Raw genomic sequence first — 16,770 nt, 5'->3', positions numbered from 1 at the left:
ACCATGAGGAATGGCCTGTAGTTATGACAGGAGCTCAGCAGTCAGGAGAATATTGTGACAAACAGCACCCCTGATGTAGAGTGGTGTTCCTCTTTTCATCAACATGTCTATGTGAGAGATGAAGCGACGCGCTCTGCTGAAGCCAGGCAGAGAGGCAGGTAGGGAGAGACGGAGGGAGGTAGGCAGACAGGGAGGGAGGGAGGCAAAGAGGCACTCCTGGGAGCAGGGAGCAGGGAGAGGTTTTGGCAGGCAGGGAGGGAGGCAAAGAGGCACGCAGGGAGGCAGCCATCTGCAGCTGGCCCTGAGATCTCCTCCATATTTCACCCTGTCTGGCTCCGCTCGCTGGGCGAATTCCTCTGGGTTGTCACGGCGATGTCTACCGGCTGGGTGATTTATTTGCCGTCACTATGCTCGAGGGCCACCGGAGGACCCCATAGAACCCCCCCCCCCCCCCCCCACACTGCCACCATGACTCCCCCCCCTCCCACTGCCACCATGACCAAGCTGAAAGCAGGCAGAGCTGAGGGACTCACTATCCTCAGACCAGATCTGTAGGAGCTTACGTCTCTATCAGACATGCAGTCTGGCCACCATACAGGATGCAAACATCAAACCTGACAGTGTCCCTGACTGTGTCTCACTACTACCACTTCACAATGTAGTGGAGCAGCCTGTTGTAGTAACTGGGCCATACTAATTCCTACAGTATACTCTGTAACTACACACATTAACATCAAATATTCATAGCATGTCACATTCACATATGTATAAACGCACTCATTTACACTTCACATATAAAGCCACATCTCAGTCACTGTATATACTTGCACATAGACACAGATGTGGCCACGTAGGCAGACGATTTTAGAGTAATTACGGATATTATCCCGATGGAGCTTGGTACTGAAGATTCCTGGAAATGGCAACGTCACACAAACATACACACATGCAAAAACACACACACACACACACACACACACACACACACACACACACACACACACACACACACACACACACACACACACACACACACACACACACACACACACCAACACATTAACCTCTTCCTGAGAAAAGGTAAAAAGGCTCCATTAGCATGGGGAGTCTCTCTGGGTGTTGCTCATCACTCACCAAAGGGCTGTGTGTCTCCACTCGATCAACAGTGACATGTTCTGAGGCTGTTGCTAGGAGACAGCAGTGCTGCAGGGCATGTAAACAGGGTAGGCACAAGGCTTAGTGCCCCGTTACCACCAGCTCTACCACTATCCTCTGTCATGTCCTCCTCCCTAAACCCTCTCAATTACCGCTGACCTCTAGACACACACACACACACACACACACACACACACACACACACACACACACACACACACACACACACACACACACACACACACACACACACACACACACACACACACACACACACAGGTGTGTTTGTGCTGCTAGTCCCAGTGCCCCAGATTGAATGAGAATGAGCCTGACTCTCCAGAGAATAGAAGTTTCCTCACAGCCAGTGACTGCGATAGTATGAAATCCAGGACAGATGCAGAGAGACAGTAAACATTCTGGCGCTATTAAATCATCTGTTGTGGACTTACACTGATTTTCTCATGCACAGATTCACATTCACCAATACATCTGTAAATATCCTAGCAAACACATATCGATGCTCACATCCCGCCAACACAGTCGATATAGTCAATAGGCCTATGGGGGGGGGGGGGTTAGTTCATCTCCGATATTAATCTGTTTCTTTTTATAGTGAGCATAAACAGCTCACCTCATTGCGTTGGGAGATAAAGTGCTCCTTTGTCTATTGTACTGTGAGCACAATGGCCATTGTAACTGGGGAATTGAGTTTCAGGCTCAGCAGGTGTGTCTGTTTCTCCCCTCGGCCTGTACTGTCTTAATCCACTAATATAGCTCAGCCAACACTCCTGGGAGCAGGGAGAGGTTTTGTCAGGGAGTGAAATGCATGCCAGCAGACACCAGCACAGGCGCGCACACAGATGGGTGGGAGGGCAGGCACGCACAGACAGACAGACACGCATGGACACATTCTCTCTCTCTGCCTCTCCCTCGCTCCTCTTTCACTGTCTCGCTACTCTTTCTCTCTCACATACACACACACATACAAACACACACGCATAGTGCCATTGAGCAGGAGAGGAGAACCTGGAGTGTGTTTTCCAGACATCTGCTGTGTATCTGCTGGGACCACGTAACAACTCTCCCTGAGGACAAACCAAGCCAGCCAGCTCCTACTGAGTGCCTCGCCTGGACAAGGAGATAAACTATCTACACACTGAAGAAAACTTACCTCATGCTCGCTCGCACGCACATGTGTGTGTGTATGTACACTCCCCTCTGTATTTATTTGGACAGTGAAGCTAAAATGTTTTAATTTCTCTCTAAACTCCAGCATTTTGTATTTGAGATAAAACAAATTATATGAGGTGACAACAGAATGTCACCTTTTATTGGATGGTATTTTCATACATATCTGTTTTACCTTTTAGAAATGAAATCACTTTATGTATCTAGTCCCCCCATTTGAAGAAGTCATAAGTATTTGGACAAATGCACTTATAGTGTATTACCAATAACGGGAGGTTAGCATGTTTTGGGGGGTATGATCTTTGTGCCTCTAACTTTCTCACTCATCATTATTCATGATTAATTCATGATTATCCATTATAATGGTAGCATCCACATTAATGTGGAAGTGTTAAACATATTCTATTGTTATTTACAATAAAAGTGACTTCAAAATGACACAAAACATTATTCACCTTTCTTATTGGGCAAAATAAATCTGAAACACATCCAAACCAAATTGCAAATGCATCCAACAAGTTTGTAGAGTCACAAGCTTGATGTAGTCATTGTGTGCTAGGAATACGGGACCAAATACTAAAATTTTTACTACTACACTACAGGTTAATTAGTCCAAATATTTATGACTTCTTCAAATGGGAGGACTAACTATATAAAGTGCATTCATTTCTAAACGGTAATACAGATACTATATGAAAATATCCTAAAATAAAAGGTGAAATTCTGTACCGTCATCTCATGAAACATTTAATCTCAAATCCAAACAGAACATTTATTTTTTAGCTTAACTGTCCAAATAAATACGGAGGGGAGTTAATGACAGTGTGGACGGCCATCCGACCAAAAGCAGTAGGCATATGCAAATGTTTATCTAATTACTATGTATGTATGTGTGTTCTTGCTTACTATACATACACACACAGGAGCTTGGGTGTCTGTGAATCTGTGTTTAATTCATCCTATGAGGCCATCAGCTGTTAGTGACGTCAGGTTTATGTTGTTACTTGCCATTACATTTACTACATACCGCTATCATTCCCCCTCCTGTCTCAGTGATTTACTCATCACAGCTTGTTATTGATTCATAGCTAAGCCTCCCCAGCTCTCTGGGGTGAAAAACCCACAGAATGGATGAAACCCAGTTAAGTCAAATCAAATGAAACTTTATTTCTCACATGTGCAGAATACAACAAGTGTAGACCACTGTGAAATGCTTACTTACAAGACCTTATATACACTGCTCAAAAAAATAAAGGGAACACTAAAATAACACATCCTAGATCTGAATGAATGAAATAATCTTATTAAATACTTTTATCTTTACATAGTTGAATGTGCTGACAACAAAATCACACAAAAATAATCAATGGAAATCCAATTTATCAACCCATGGAGGTCTGGATTTGGAGTCACACTCAAAATTAAAGTGGAAAACCACACTACAGGCTGATCCAACTTTGATGTAATGTCCTTAAAACAAGTCAAAATGAGGCGCAGTAGTGTGTGTGGCCTCCACGTGCCTGTATGACCTCCCTACAACGCCTGGGCATGCTCCTGATGAGGTGGCGGATGGTCTCCTGAGGGATCTCCTCCCAGACCTGGACTAAAGCATCCGCCAACTCCTGGACAGTCTGTGGTGCAACGTGGCGTTGGTGGATGGAGCGAGACATGATGTCCCAGATGTGCTCAATTGGATTCAGGTCTGGGAAACAGGCGGGCCAGTCCATAGCATCAATGCCTTCCTCTTGCAGGAACTGCTGACACACTCCAGCCACATGAGGTCTAGCATTGCCTTGCATTAGGAGGAACCCAGGGCCAACCGCACCAGCATATGGTCTCACAAGGGGTCTGAGGATCTCATCTCGGTACCTAATGGCAGTCAGGCTACCTCTGGCGAGCACATGGAGGGCTGTGCGGCCCCCCAAAGAAATGCCACCCCACACCATGACTGACCCACCGCCAAACCGGTCATGCTGGAGGATGTTGCAGGCAGCAGAACATTCTCCACGGCATCTCCAGACTGTCACGTCTGTCACATGTGCTCAGTGTGAACCTGCTTTCATCTGTGAAGAGCACAGGGCGCCAATCTTGGTGTTCTCTGGCAAATGCCAAACGTCCTGCACGGTGTTGGGCTGTAAGCACAACCCTCATACCACCCTCATGGAGTCTGTTTCTGACCATTTGAGCAGACACATGTACATTTGTGGCCTGCTGGAGGTCATTTTGCAGGGCTCTGGCAGTGCTCCTCCTGCTCCTCCTTGCACAAAGGCGGAGGTAGCGGTCCAGCTGCTGGGTTGTTGCCCTCCTACGGCCTCCTCCACATCTCCTGATGTACTGGCCTGTCTCCTGGTAGCGCCTCCATGCTCTGGACACTACGCTGACAGACACAGCAAACCTTCTTGCCACAGCTCGCATTGATGTGCCATCCTGGATGAGCTGCACTACCTGAGCCACTTGTGTGAGTTGTAGACTCCGTCTCATGCTACCACTAGAGTGAAAGCACCGCCAGCATTCAAAAGTGACCAAAACATCAGCCAGGAAGCATAGGAACTGAGAAGTGGTCTGTGGTTACCACCTGCAGAACCACTCCTTTATTGGGGGTGTCTTGCTAATTGCCTATAATTTCCACCTGTTGTCTATTCCATTTGCACAACAGCATGTGAAATTTATTGTCAATCAGTGTTGCTTCCTAAGTGGACAGTTTGATTTCACAGAAGTGTGATTGACTTGGAGTTACATTGTGTTTTTTAAGAGTTCCCTTTATTTTTTTGAGCAGTATATTATATATTAAATATTTACCAAATAAAGTAAAAAATAATAAAAAGTAACACAATAAAATAACAATAATGAGGCTATATACAGGAGGTACCGGTACCGAGTCAATGTGCGTGGGTACAGGTTACAGTTGAAGTCGGACGTTTACATACACCTAGCCAAATACATTTAAACTCAGTTTTTCACAATTCCTGACATTTAATCCTCGTAAAAATTCCCTGTCTTAGGTCATTTAGGATCACCACTTTAGTTTAAGAATGTGAAATATCAGAGTAATAGTAGAGAAAATTAATTATTTCAACTTTATTTCTTTCATCACATTCCCAGTGGGTCAGAAGTTTGCATACACTTAATTAGTATTTGGTAGCATTGCCTTTAAATTGTTTAACTTGGGTCAAACGTTTCAGGTAGCCTTCCACAAGCTTCCCACAATAAGTTGGGCGAATTTTGGCCCATACCTACTGACAGAGCTTGTGTAACTGAGTCAGGTTTGTAGGCCTCCTTGCTCACACACGCTTTTTTAGTTCTGCCCACACATTTTCTATGGGATTGAGGTCAGGGCTTTGTGATGGCCACTCCAATATCTTGACTTTGTTGTCCTTAAGCCATTTTGCCACAACTTTGGAAGTATGCTTGGGGTCACTGTCCATTTGGAAGACCCGTTTGCGACCAAGCTTTAACTTCCTGACTGATGTATTGAGATGTTGCTTCAATATATCCACATAATTTTCCATCCTCATGATGACATCTATTTTGTGAAGTGCACCAGTCCCTCCTGCAGCAAAGCACCCCCACAACATGATGCTGCCACCCCCGTGCTTCACGGTTGGGATGGTGTTCTTCGGCTTCCAAAAAGTACGATCTTTGTACCCATGTGCAGTTACAACCAGTAGTCTAGCTTTTTTATGGCGGTTTTGGAGCAGTGGCTTCTTCCTTGCTGAGCGGCATTTCAGGTTATGTCGATATAGGACTCGTTTTACTGTGGATATAGATACTTTTGTACCTGTTTCCTCCAGCATCTTCACAAGGTCCTTTTCTGTTGTTCTGGGATTGATTTGCACTTTTCGCACCAAAGTACGTTCATCTCTAGGAGACAAAACACGCCTTCTTCATCATTTGAATTATTTGGAGGTGTACCTGTGGATGTATAAACACCATGGGATACCGGCTGCGTGATCCCATGGTATTTATACTTGCGTACTATTGTTTGTACAGATGAACGTGGTACCTTCAGGCGTTTGGAAATTGCTCCCAAGGATGATCCAAACTTGTGGAAGTCTACAATTTTTTTTCTGAGGTCTTGGCTGATTTCTTTTGATTTTCCCATGATGTCAAGCAAAGAGGCACTGAGTTTGAAGATAGGCCTTGAAATACATCCACAGGTACACCTCCAAATGACTCAAATGATGTCAATTAGCCTATCAGAAGCTTCTAAAGCCATCACATCATTTTCTGGAATTTTCCAAGCTGTTTAAAGGCAGTCAACTTACTGTGTGTAAACTTCTGACCCACTGGAATTGTGATAACGTGAATTATAAGGGAAATAATCTGTCTGTAAACAATTGTTGGAAAAATTACTTGTGACATGCACAAAGTAGATGTCCTAACCGACTTGCCAAAACTATAGTTTGTTAACAAGAAATGTGTGGAGTGGTTGAAAAACGGGTTTTAATGACTCCAACCTAAGTGTATGTAAACTTCCGACTTCAACTGTAGGTGTGAAGTGACTGCATAGATAATAAACAGCGAGTAGCAGCAGTGTACAAAACATGTGGAGGGGGGGAGGGTGTCAATGTAAATAGTCCGGTGGCCATTTGATTAATTGTTCAGCAGTCTTATGGCTTTGGGGTAGAAGCTGTTAAGGAGCCGTTTGGTCCTAGACATTCTGGTACTGCTTGCTGTGCGATAGCAGAGGAAACAGTATATGACTTGGGTGACTGGAGTCTGACAATTTTATGGGCTTTCCTCTGACACCGTCTATTATATAGGTCCTGGATGGCAGGAAGCTTGGCCCCAGTGATGTACTGAGCCATATGCATTACCCTCTGTAGCGCCTTATGGTCAGCTGCCGAGCAGTTGCCATACCAGGCAGTGATGCAACCGGTCAGGATGCTCTCGATGGTGCAGCTGTAAATCTTTGAGGATCTGGGGACCCATGCAAAATCTTTTCAGTCTCTTGAAGGGAAAAAGGTGTTGTCATGCTTCATGACTGTCTTGGTGTGTGATAGTTCGTTGGTGATGTGGACACCAAGGAACGTGAAACTCTCGACCCGCTCCTTTGTCTTGCTCACATTGTTGACCTGGCACCACACTGCCAGGTGTCTGACCTCCTCCCTATAGGCTGTCTCATTGTTGTCGGTTATCAGGCCAACCACTGTTGTGTCGTCAGCACACTTAATGATGCTGTTGGAGTCGTGTTTGGCCATGCAGTTGTGGATGAACAGGGAGTACAGGAGGGGACTAAGTACACACCTCTGAGGGGCCCCAGTGTTGAGGTCCAGCATGGCAGACGTGTTGTTGCCTACCCTTACCACTTGGGGGCGGCCCGTCAGGAAGTCCAGGATCCAGTTGCAGAGGGAGGTGTTTAGTCCCAGGGTCCTTAGCATAGTGATGAGCTTCGTGGGCACTATGGTGTTAAACGCTGAGCTGTAGTCAATGAACAGCATTCTCACATAGATGTTCATTTTGTCCAGGTGGGAAAGGGTAGTGTGGAGTGCGATTGAGATTGCGTCATCTGTGGATCTGTTGGGGCGGTATGCGAATTGGAGTGGGTCTAGGGTATCCGGAGGATACTGTTGATGTGAGCTATGACCAGCCTTTCAAAGCACTTCATGGCTACCGAGGTGAGTGCTACGGGGCGGTAATCATTTAGGCAGGTTACCTTCGCTTTCTTGGGCACAGGGACTATGGTGGTCTGCTTGAAATATGTAGGTATTGCAGACTCGGTCAGGGAGAGGTTGAACATGTCAGTGAAGACACTTGCCAGTTGGTCCGCACATGCTTTGAGTACACGTCCTGGTAATCCGTCTGGCCCTGTGGCTTTGTGAATGTTTACCTGCTTATTAAAGGTCTTGCTCAAATCGGCTACCGAGAGCGTTCTCATGCATGCTTCAGTGTTGCTTGCCTCGAAGCGAGCATAAAAGGCTGGCTTCCGGGTTAAGCGGCATTGTGTCTTGAAGCAGTGTTGCTCGGCTGGGTTGTGTTTCAGAGGACGTACGACTCTTGATCTCCTCTCAAGAGTCCGCACAGGAGTTTCAGTGATGGGACAAGACTATAACTACCAGTTGGATACCACAAAATTTGGGAGAAAATAAATAAATAAATAAGCAACAACATGGCTTCTGGTTGAGATATGTACTTACGGTCACTGTGGGGACGACATCGTAGATGCACTTATTGATAAAGCCGATGACTGAGGTGGTATACTCCTCAATGCCCTTGGATAAATCCCGGAACATATTCCAGTCTGTGCTAGCAAAACAGTCCTGTAGCATACAGTGAGGGAAAAAAGTATTTGATACCCTGCTGATTTTGTACGTTTGCCCACTGACAAAGAAATGATAAGTCTATAATTTTAATGGTAGATTTATTTGAACAGTGAGAGACAGAATAACAACAACAAAAATCCAGAAAAACGCATGTAAAAAATATTATAAATTGATTTGCATTTTAATGAGGGAAATAAGTATTTGACTCCTCTGCAAAACATGACTTAGTACTTGGTGGGAAAACCCTTGTTGGCAATCACAGAGGTCAGACGTTTCTTGTAGTTTGCCACCAGGTTTGCACACATCTCAGGAGGGATTTTGTCCCACTTCTCTTTGCAGATCTTCTCCAAGTCATTAAGGTTTCGAGGCTGACGTTTGGCAACTCGAACCTTCAGCTCCCTCCACAGATTTTCTATGGGATTAAGGTCTGGAGACTGGCTAGGCCACTCCAGGACCTTAATGTGCTTCTTCTTGAGCCACTCCTTTGTTGCCTTGGCCGTGGGTTTTGGGTCATTGTCATGCTGGAATACCCATCCATGACTCATTTTCAATGCCCTGGCTGAGGGAAGGAGGTTCTCACCCAAGATTTGACGGTACATGGCCCCGTCCATCGTCCCTTTGATGCGGTGAAGTTGTCCTGTCCCCTTAGCAGAAAAACACCCCCAAAGCATAATGTTTCCACCTCCATGTTTGACGGTGGGAATGGTGTTCTTGTCGTCATATGCAACATTCCTCCTCCTCCAAACACGGTGAGTTGAGTTGATACCAGAGTTCCATTTTGGTCTCATCTGACCACAACACTTTCACCCAGTCGTCCTCTGAATCATTCAGATGTTCATTGGCAAACTTCAGACGGGCATGTATATGTGCTTTCTTGAGCAGGGGGACCTTGCGGGCGCTGCAGAATTTCAGTCCTTCACGGCGTAGTGTGTTACCAATTGTTTTCTTGGTGACTATGGTCCCAGCTGCCTTGAGATCATTGACAAGATCCTCCCGTGTAGTTCTGGGCTGATTCCTCACCGTTCTCATGATAATTGCAACTCCACGAGGTGAGATCTTGCATGGAGCCCCAGGCCGAGGGAGATTGACAGTTCTTTTGTGTTTCTTCCATTTGCGAATAATCGCACCAACTGTTGTCACCTTCTTACCAAGCTGCTTGGCGATGGTCTTGTAGCTCTTTAGTCTTGGCCATGGTGGAGAGTTTGGAATCTGATTGATTGATTGCTTCTGTGGACAGGTGTCTTTTATACAGGTAACAAACTGAGATTAGGAGCACTCCCTTTAAGAGTGTGCTCCTAATCTCAGCTCGTTACCTGTATAAAAGACACTGGGAGCCAGAAATCTTTCTGATTGAGAGGGGATCAAATACTTATTTCCCTCATTAAAATGCAAATCAATTGATAACATTTTTGACATGCGTTTTTCTGGATTTTTGTTGTTGTTATTCTGTCTCTCACTGTTCAAATAAACCTACCATTAAAATTATAGACTGATCATTTCTTTGTCAGTGGGCAAACGTACAAAATCAGCAGGGGATCAAATACTTTTTTCCCTCACTGTAGCATCCGCGTCATCTGACTACTTCCATATTGAGCGAGTCACTGGTACTTCCTGCTTTAGTTTTTGCTTGTAAGAAGGAATCAGGAGGATAGAATTATGGTCAGATTTGCCAAATGGAGGGCGGGGGAGAGCTTTGTATGCATCTCTCTGTGTGGAGTAAAGGTGGTCTAGAGTTTTTTTTCCTTTGGTTGCACATGTGACATGCTGGTAGAAATGTTATTCTGTGACAGAGTTGTTTTCACGTATTTACTGTATACATTCGTGTTTTGTGTGTGTTACCTGTCAGTAGCAGTGGAGGCTCCTCAGAGGTGGAAGGGGAGGACCATCCTCCTCAGTGAATTTCATACAAATAAAAATGGGAAAACATTGAAAATGTACCCTTTCTAGATAAAACTATACTAAATATATCTGTCTGTCCATGTGTCATTGTCTGTCATCTCAAATTTCTCTCTCGACCTGTGTGCACTTATGTTGTAAACTTTCTTTCATAGGCTAGGTTGTAGCAACCTCATGATGGGTATAGGGAAATTTGAGTATCATGTAGTACCCTAAACCTATCGACGTTACATTGAACTGGGTGAATGGAATATGAATGACAGTCATCCAAAACGCTCTAATAGAAATAAGGCCATGCTCATGAAAAAAAACATATATCTTCCTCCCTCATCATAAACGGCACTGACCGCCAGTGGTCAGTAGCAAGTGCAAGGTTTTGTAGATCTCCTGGAACAGAGCTGTGTGTTTGTGTATGTGTGTTTGCGCACCAAAGGCTGTGTGTGTCTGTCTTTGTGTTTTAGGATACCTCACTCCCTCTGTCTTTATCTCTACATCTTCTCGTTCTTTCCCTCTCTACCTCTTTGTCTTGACAGCAGCAGCTCTATCTGGTTTCTCTCTCTGTCTCCCTCTGCAGATGAGAGAGTGGACGTGGCCAGCACTCATGTTCCTTTTGGGAAGAGCCCAGCAGTCAGGGAGCCCCCATGGCACGTCCCCACTGCCCAACCCCCACCACAGGTAGCTGTGAGAGCTGCGGGTCACACCCCAACACCCCACCCAGCTATCACCATCACCCTCATCCTCCTGTCTGCCCTGGCGTTACCATGGCACCCACTCTGAAACCCCCTCCGCTAACCACCCCGACTCAGCACACATGAGAGGTGGGGAGCATTCACAAGAAGGAAAAGCAGGAAGAGGAGGATGAGAAAAAGGACAAGAGGAGGAGCTCGCCAGCGAACCTGTTGCTTTCCCTCAGCTGCTCCCTGTTTGTTAGTGGGAGCCGGGCTGCATGGCTGTGTTTGTGCGATGTAGGATGTGTCTAATAAAATCTCTCTCTATCTCTCTCTCCCTTGCTGCCTTCTCCACTGCTGCCTTCTCCAATGCTTTTTCCTCACTGCCTCCTCCTCTCTGGTTCTCTGGACTGCCTGGTCTGTTGACCATCAGATGTGGCCAGCTACACATCCCACTGCTCTCTAGTAGGGACAACCATGGTTCTGGTGGTTCTCCTGTGGTCCTTAGATTTAGGAACAGTAAAGTTCACAAACAGTGCTGAACTGAAGAATGTAATCAGGCCCTAAACAGACATCATTTCTCCTCACCTCTCTACACGCAAAGTCAACCGTCATGTTCTCTGGGGTCTCTCCATTTGTTACTTAGTTTGCATTTGATTACGCCACCTGTTAATAGTCACCGAGCATACTATACATGTTTATATGGACCCATGTGGGACTTAGATTGTGTATTCATGTGTGTGTATTTGTTTGTGTGTGTTTAATTACCTATATTTACGTCTACATGTACAGTGTCGTGAAAAAGTTTTGCCCTTTTCTGATTTTCTCTATTTTTGCATATTTTTGATACTGAACGTTATCTGATCTTCAACCAAAACCTAATGTTAGATATGGGAACCTGAGTTTACAAATAACAAAAAAATGTATACTTATTTTATTTATTTATTTAACAAAGTTATGCAACACCCAATTTCCCTGTGTGAAAGGTAATTGCCCCCTTACACTCAATAACTGGTTCTGCCACCTTTAGCTGCAATGACTGCAACCAGATTCTTCCTGTAGTTGTTGATCAGTCTCTCACATCGCTGTGGAAGAATGTTAGCCCACTATTGCATGCAGATGTCACGACTGACTTGGACTAGTGTAGAGGCGGAATCAGATGCAGGAGACAGAGGTGCTGGAGGTGAGTGTCTTTTAATAAATCGACACACACAAAAGGCCGTAAGGCACAGGGCGCTACATACAGTCTGCCTGGGAAAAACACATGCCCATAAAACACGAAAAATATTATCACACGGCACAAAAAGCAAGGGGCGCAGCCCGGTAAATCTTCTGACAAAACTGTCAGTGAAAATGTACAAATCACGTCCCACCGTCCTGAGTGGACAATAAACAATCCCGCACAAAACCCCAACTGAAAACACACACTAAATAAGCCCCCACTAATGACAGACACAAAACAGGTGCGGAACAGACAGACAAAACCAAAAGACACAGAAACAACGATCGGTGGCAGCTAATAGGCCGGCGACGACGACCGCCGAGCGCCGCCCAACCGAGGAGGGGCGCCACTTTCGTTGGATCCTGTGACAGCAGAACTGCTTTAACGCAGCGACATTTGTGAGTTTTCAAGCATGAACTGCTCGGTTCAAGTCCTGCCACAACATCTCAATAGGGATTAGCTCTGGACCTTGACTAGGCCATTCCAAAACTTAACATTTGTTGCATTTTAATCATTTTCATGTAGACTTGATTGTGTGTTTTGGATCATTGTCTTACTGAATGACCCAGCTGCACTTCAGCTTCAGCTCGCAGATGGATAGCCTAACATTCTCCTGTAGAATTCTCTGATACAGAGCAGAATTCATGGTTCCGTCTATTAAGGCAAGTCGTCCAGGTCCTGAGGCAGCAAAGCATCCCCAAACCATCACACTACCACCACCATGCTTGACAGTTGGTATGAGGTTCTAAGTGTGGAATGCAGTATTTGGTTTTTGCCAGGCATAACAGGACCCATGTCGTCCAAAAAGTTGACTCAAGTAAAAAGCACCTGGAAGCACCTGGATGAATATCAAGACTCTTGGAAGAATGTTCTATGGATAGATGATTTAAAAGTATAACTTTTTGGATGACATGGTTCCCATTATGCCTGGCAAAAACCAAATACTGCATTCCACAGTTAGAACCTCATTCCCATGGTCAAGCATAGAGGTGGTAGTGGGATGGTTTGGGGATGACGTGCCTTACTTTTTCACATAGGGGCATTGGGTGTTGCATAACTTTGTTTATGAAATAAATGAAATAAGTATGTAATTGTTGTGTTATTTGTTCACTCAGGTTCCCTTGATCTAATATTACGTTTTAGTTGAAGATTTGATAACATTCATTATAAAAAATATGCAAAAGTAGAGACAAATAGAAAGGGGAAAAATACTTTTTCACGGCACTGTATGTTTCTTTACCTATCATTTTAAAACTTGTAATAATGGCTTGTACAGTACTAGAACTGACCTATTAGACAAATGTAAATACACATATTTATGAAAATATACAGTTTGTACTGTATACGGATAGGATGACAAGGGCTTAATTGGAGTTGTTGCTGTGGAAATATAAACTTCAGCATATAATCTTGCCCGTGTATTTTGATTGGCCCAAGCCCGAAAATATGTTCCCACACACTGACATCCTAGTTTACCTGCATCCATTGCATCGAGATCACCTCTATAATTAGGGCAAGTGTATACATGTATGTATTTGAAGTCGCACACAATGCTTATTCATTTATGTTACATTTTTTATTACAGAAGTTGCTCACTTTAAAGGGATGCTGCAAACACCTCCACCCTGCATGAAATTTCAGGTTTACCGATAAGCAAGTGTGTTTAACCTAGCCTAGTAAGGAAATAATAGCTGCATAAACAAATTGCCTACAACTCAATAAAGACCCCACATGAAAAAATACAACAGTTCACTAAAGAATACTACACTATAGAATTCTATATTAAACTGTATTATACTGTAGAATACTATACTACACACTAGATATTTTCACGTTAGCCGATGTGATGTGTATTGCGATTTTTTAAATTCTCACGATTCTATATGTATTGCAATTCGATACTGTGATTTTATTGCAATTCGATGTTCCAAACATACTGCTTACCATATATCTGCTGCAGATGGACAAGAGAGAGCCATGAGAAAATGAGTTTCATCAGTCATGGAAATAAAAGTGCTGAATACAAATTGGCTCCCTATTTAAAAAGAAGATGGAGAACAAGTTATGAAGGAAACACACTGGAGTTTTGGTGCAGATACAGCCAACTAGTGCATAAATAATACTGCAATATTGTGAAAACGATACTATATACATCGTCAAAAATAATATCCCGATATGTAACAGTATCGATTTTGTTCCCCATCACTACTACACACTGTAGTATCCCTCGATTATGTGTAGTACTTACTATAGAATGTTGTAGTACACTGTAAAATACTAAAGTAAATACTACAGTATCCACAAAAAAAACACTGTAGTAAATACTACATTAATGTCCGCAAAAACACCACCCCTTTTTAAACTATAGTAAATACTACAGTATCTTATTTGCATATACCCTGCCCATTCCCCTCCCCCATATCGCAATTTTTGCCACCCATAAATGAGAAACCTACATTCCATTTATAGACTATACAGTATATTGTGTTCCCTACAGGTAATTGTTCCCTACTATCCATTCAGACCCCATTCCTACCTACCTACAGGTTATGGGAAATGTGCTCTTTTAGTATTTCTCCAGTATGTTTCCTGAAGGAGAAAGCCTCCACTTCTATGTTAAAGATAATTAAACAAAAACACTATAGTAAATACTACAGTAATGTCCGCAAAAACACTACAGTAAATACTACAGTATAGTACAGTCCGCAAAAAACTACATTAATTACTACAGTTCTTTTACTATACTATAGTTTACTGTAAATACTACAGTAAATACTACAGTGAATACTACAATAAAGTCTGCAAAAACACTACAGTGAATACTATAGTATTTATACCATCGTATACTTAAGCAATAAGTATACTTATGGTATATGACCAATATACCATGGCTAAGGGCCGATATCGCGGTACCTAGATACTGCCTGTAGCCGTGGTATATTGGCCATATACCACAAACCCCTGAGGTGCCTTATTGCTATTATAAACTGGTTACCAACGTAATTAGAGCAGTAAAATTAAATGTTTTGTCATACCCGTGCTCGGCTCTCAGCCAATCAGCATTCAGGGCTCGAACCACCCAGTTTATAATATAGTATTTTTTTAGGTGCAACCCCATGAACTCCATGTCTATCCATGTGGCTTTGAGCTGTTACTGGGAGACAGATTGTCCAATATTCTGCTATACTGGACAGCCATGAACCCTGTGGCTCCCCTGTTGTTCTGAATGCCAGGTCCAGTGGTACATAATGTACCTCATCACTTCTTCTACACTGCTTCTATACTCCTTTCAATGTCAATGATATGATGTGATCTTGCTTTGCAACCCCTTTAAAATGCTGTAAATGTTCAGAGCCATGTGAGTGGCGACAGGACTGATATACTAGACTGGCCCTTTATCTTAAACGGATGGAGCCTTTGTCTGTAGACTCGCATGGACATTTAATAAACATATAACAGTCAACCTGACCATGATGTGCCAGTCTCTCTTTGCTCTCTTTGACTGAGATCGTGTGAGATTGCATGAAAGACTCTGATTTGTTTTCCTCAAACTGATCAACGTGTTTGTCAAGGTACTTAGCCAAGCTGTTCCTGAGATAGTGTGGTGGTGAGTAAGCACATGTTTAATTTCTGTTATAGTCATGCCTAGCCAAACCGTCAATCTGTGAACAATATCATTATTTTCCCACCAACTATGACAGTGTTTAATTTCCTCCAGTCCAGTACCCCCAACAGCACATGTTTGTTGTAGCCACAGACAAGCACACCCGATTCAACAATTTTTTTATATTTCTTTATTTCACCTTTATTTAACCAGGTAGGCTAGTTGAGAACAAGTTCTCATTTGCAACTGCGACCTGGCCAAGATAAAGCAAAGCAGTTAACACACAGAGTTACACATGGAATGAACAAAACATACAGTCAATAATACAGTCGAAAAAAGAAAACAAATAGTCTATATACAGTGAGTGCAAATTAGGTAAAATAAGGGAATTAAGGCAATAAATAGGCCATGGTGGCAAAGTAATTACAATATAGCAATTAAACACTGGAATGGTAGATGTGCAAAAGATGGATGTGCAAGTAGAGATACTGGGGTGCAAAAGGAGCAGAATAAATAAATAAATACAGTATGGGGATGTGGTAGATAGATGGGCTGTATACAGATGGGCTATGAACAGGTGCAGTGATCTGTGAGCTGCTCTGACAGCTGGTGCTTAAAGCTAGTGAGGGAGATGGGAATCTCCAGCTTCAAACCCTGGTTCTGTTGGTTTTACTAGAGGACTGGAGTTAGGAAACACTGCACTATGAGACAGTGCCCTTGCAGTATTGATATGAATATTGATAAAGGAAGTTGAATCTTGTAGGACGAGACTAT

General features: G+C 43.6%; 1 protein-coding gene across 1 annotated transcript in view; it reads left to right on the top strand.

Moving 5' to 3' along the window:
- The window catches only part of LOC106584350 (glypican-5), a 146,474-nt gene extending 130,614 nt beyond the window's left edge, over nt 1-15,860 (top strand). Inside the window, exon 9 of the mRNA XM_014169563.3 lies at nt 11,077-15,860. Coding sequence (XP_014025038.3) covers nt 11,077-11,279 — 203 coding nt within the window. The 3' untranslated portion in view covers nt 11,280-15,860. The remainder of the gene's footprint in view (nt 1-11,076) is intronic.
- The last annotated feature ends 910 nt before the right edge of the window (nt 15,861-16,770 follow it).

This window comes from Salmo salar, chromosome 23, assembly GCF_965601325.2.
Source record: "Salmo salar chromosome 23, fSalSal1, whole genome shotgun sequence".
In the NCBI taxonomy this organism is placed as follows: domain Eukaryota; kingdom Metazoa; phylum Chordata; class Actinopteri; order Salmoniformes; family Salmonidae; genus Salmo; species Salmo salar.
Note: the sequence above shows the minus strand (reverse complement) of the source record. Positions and strands in the feature narration are given on the sequence as shown.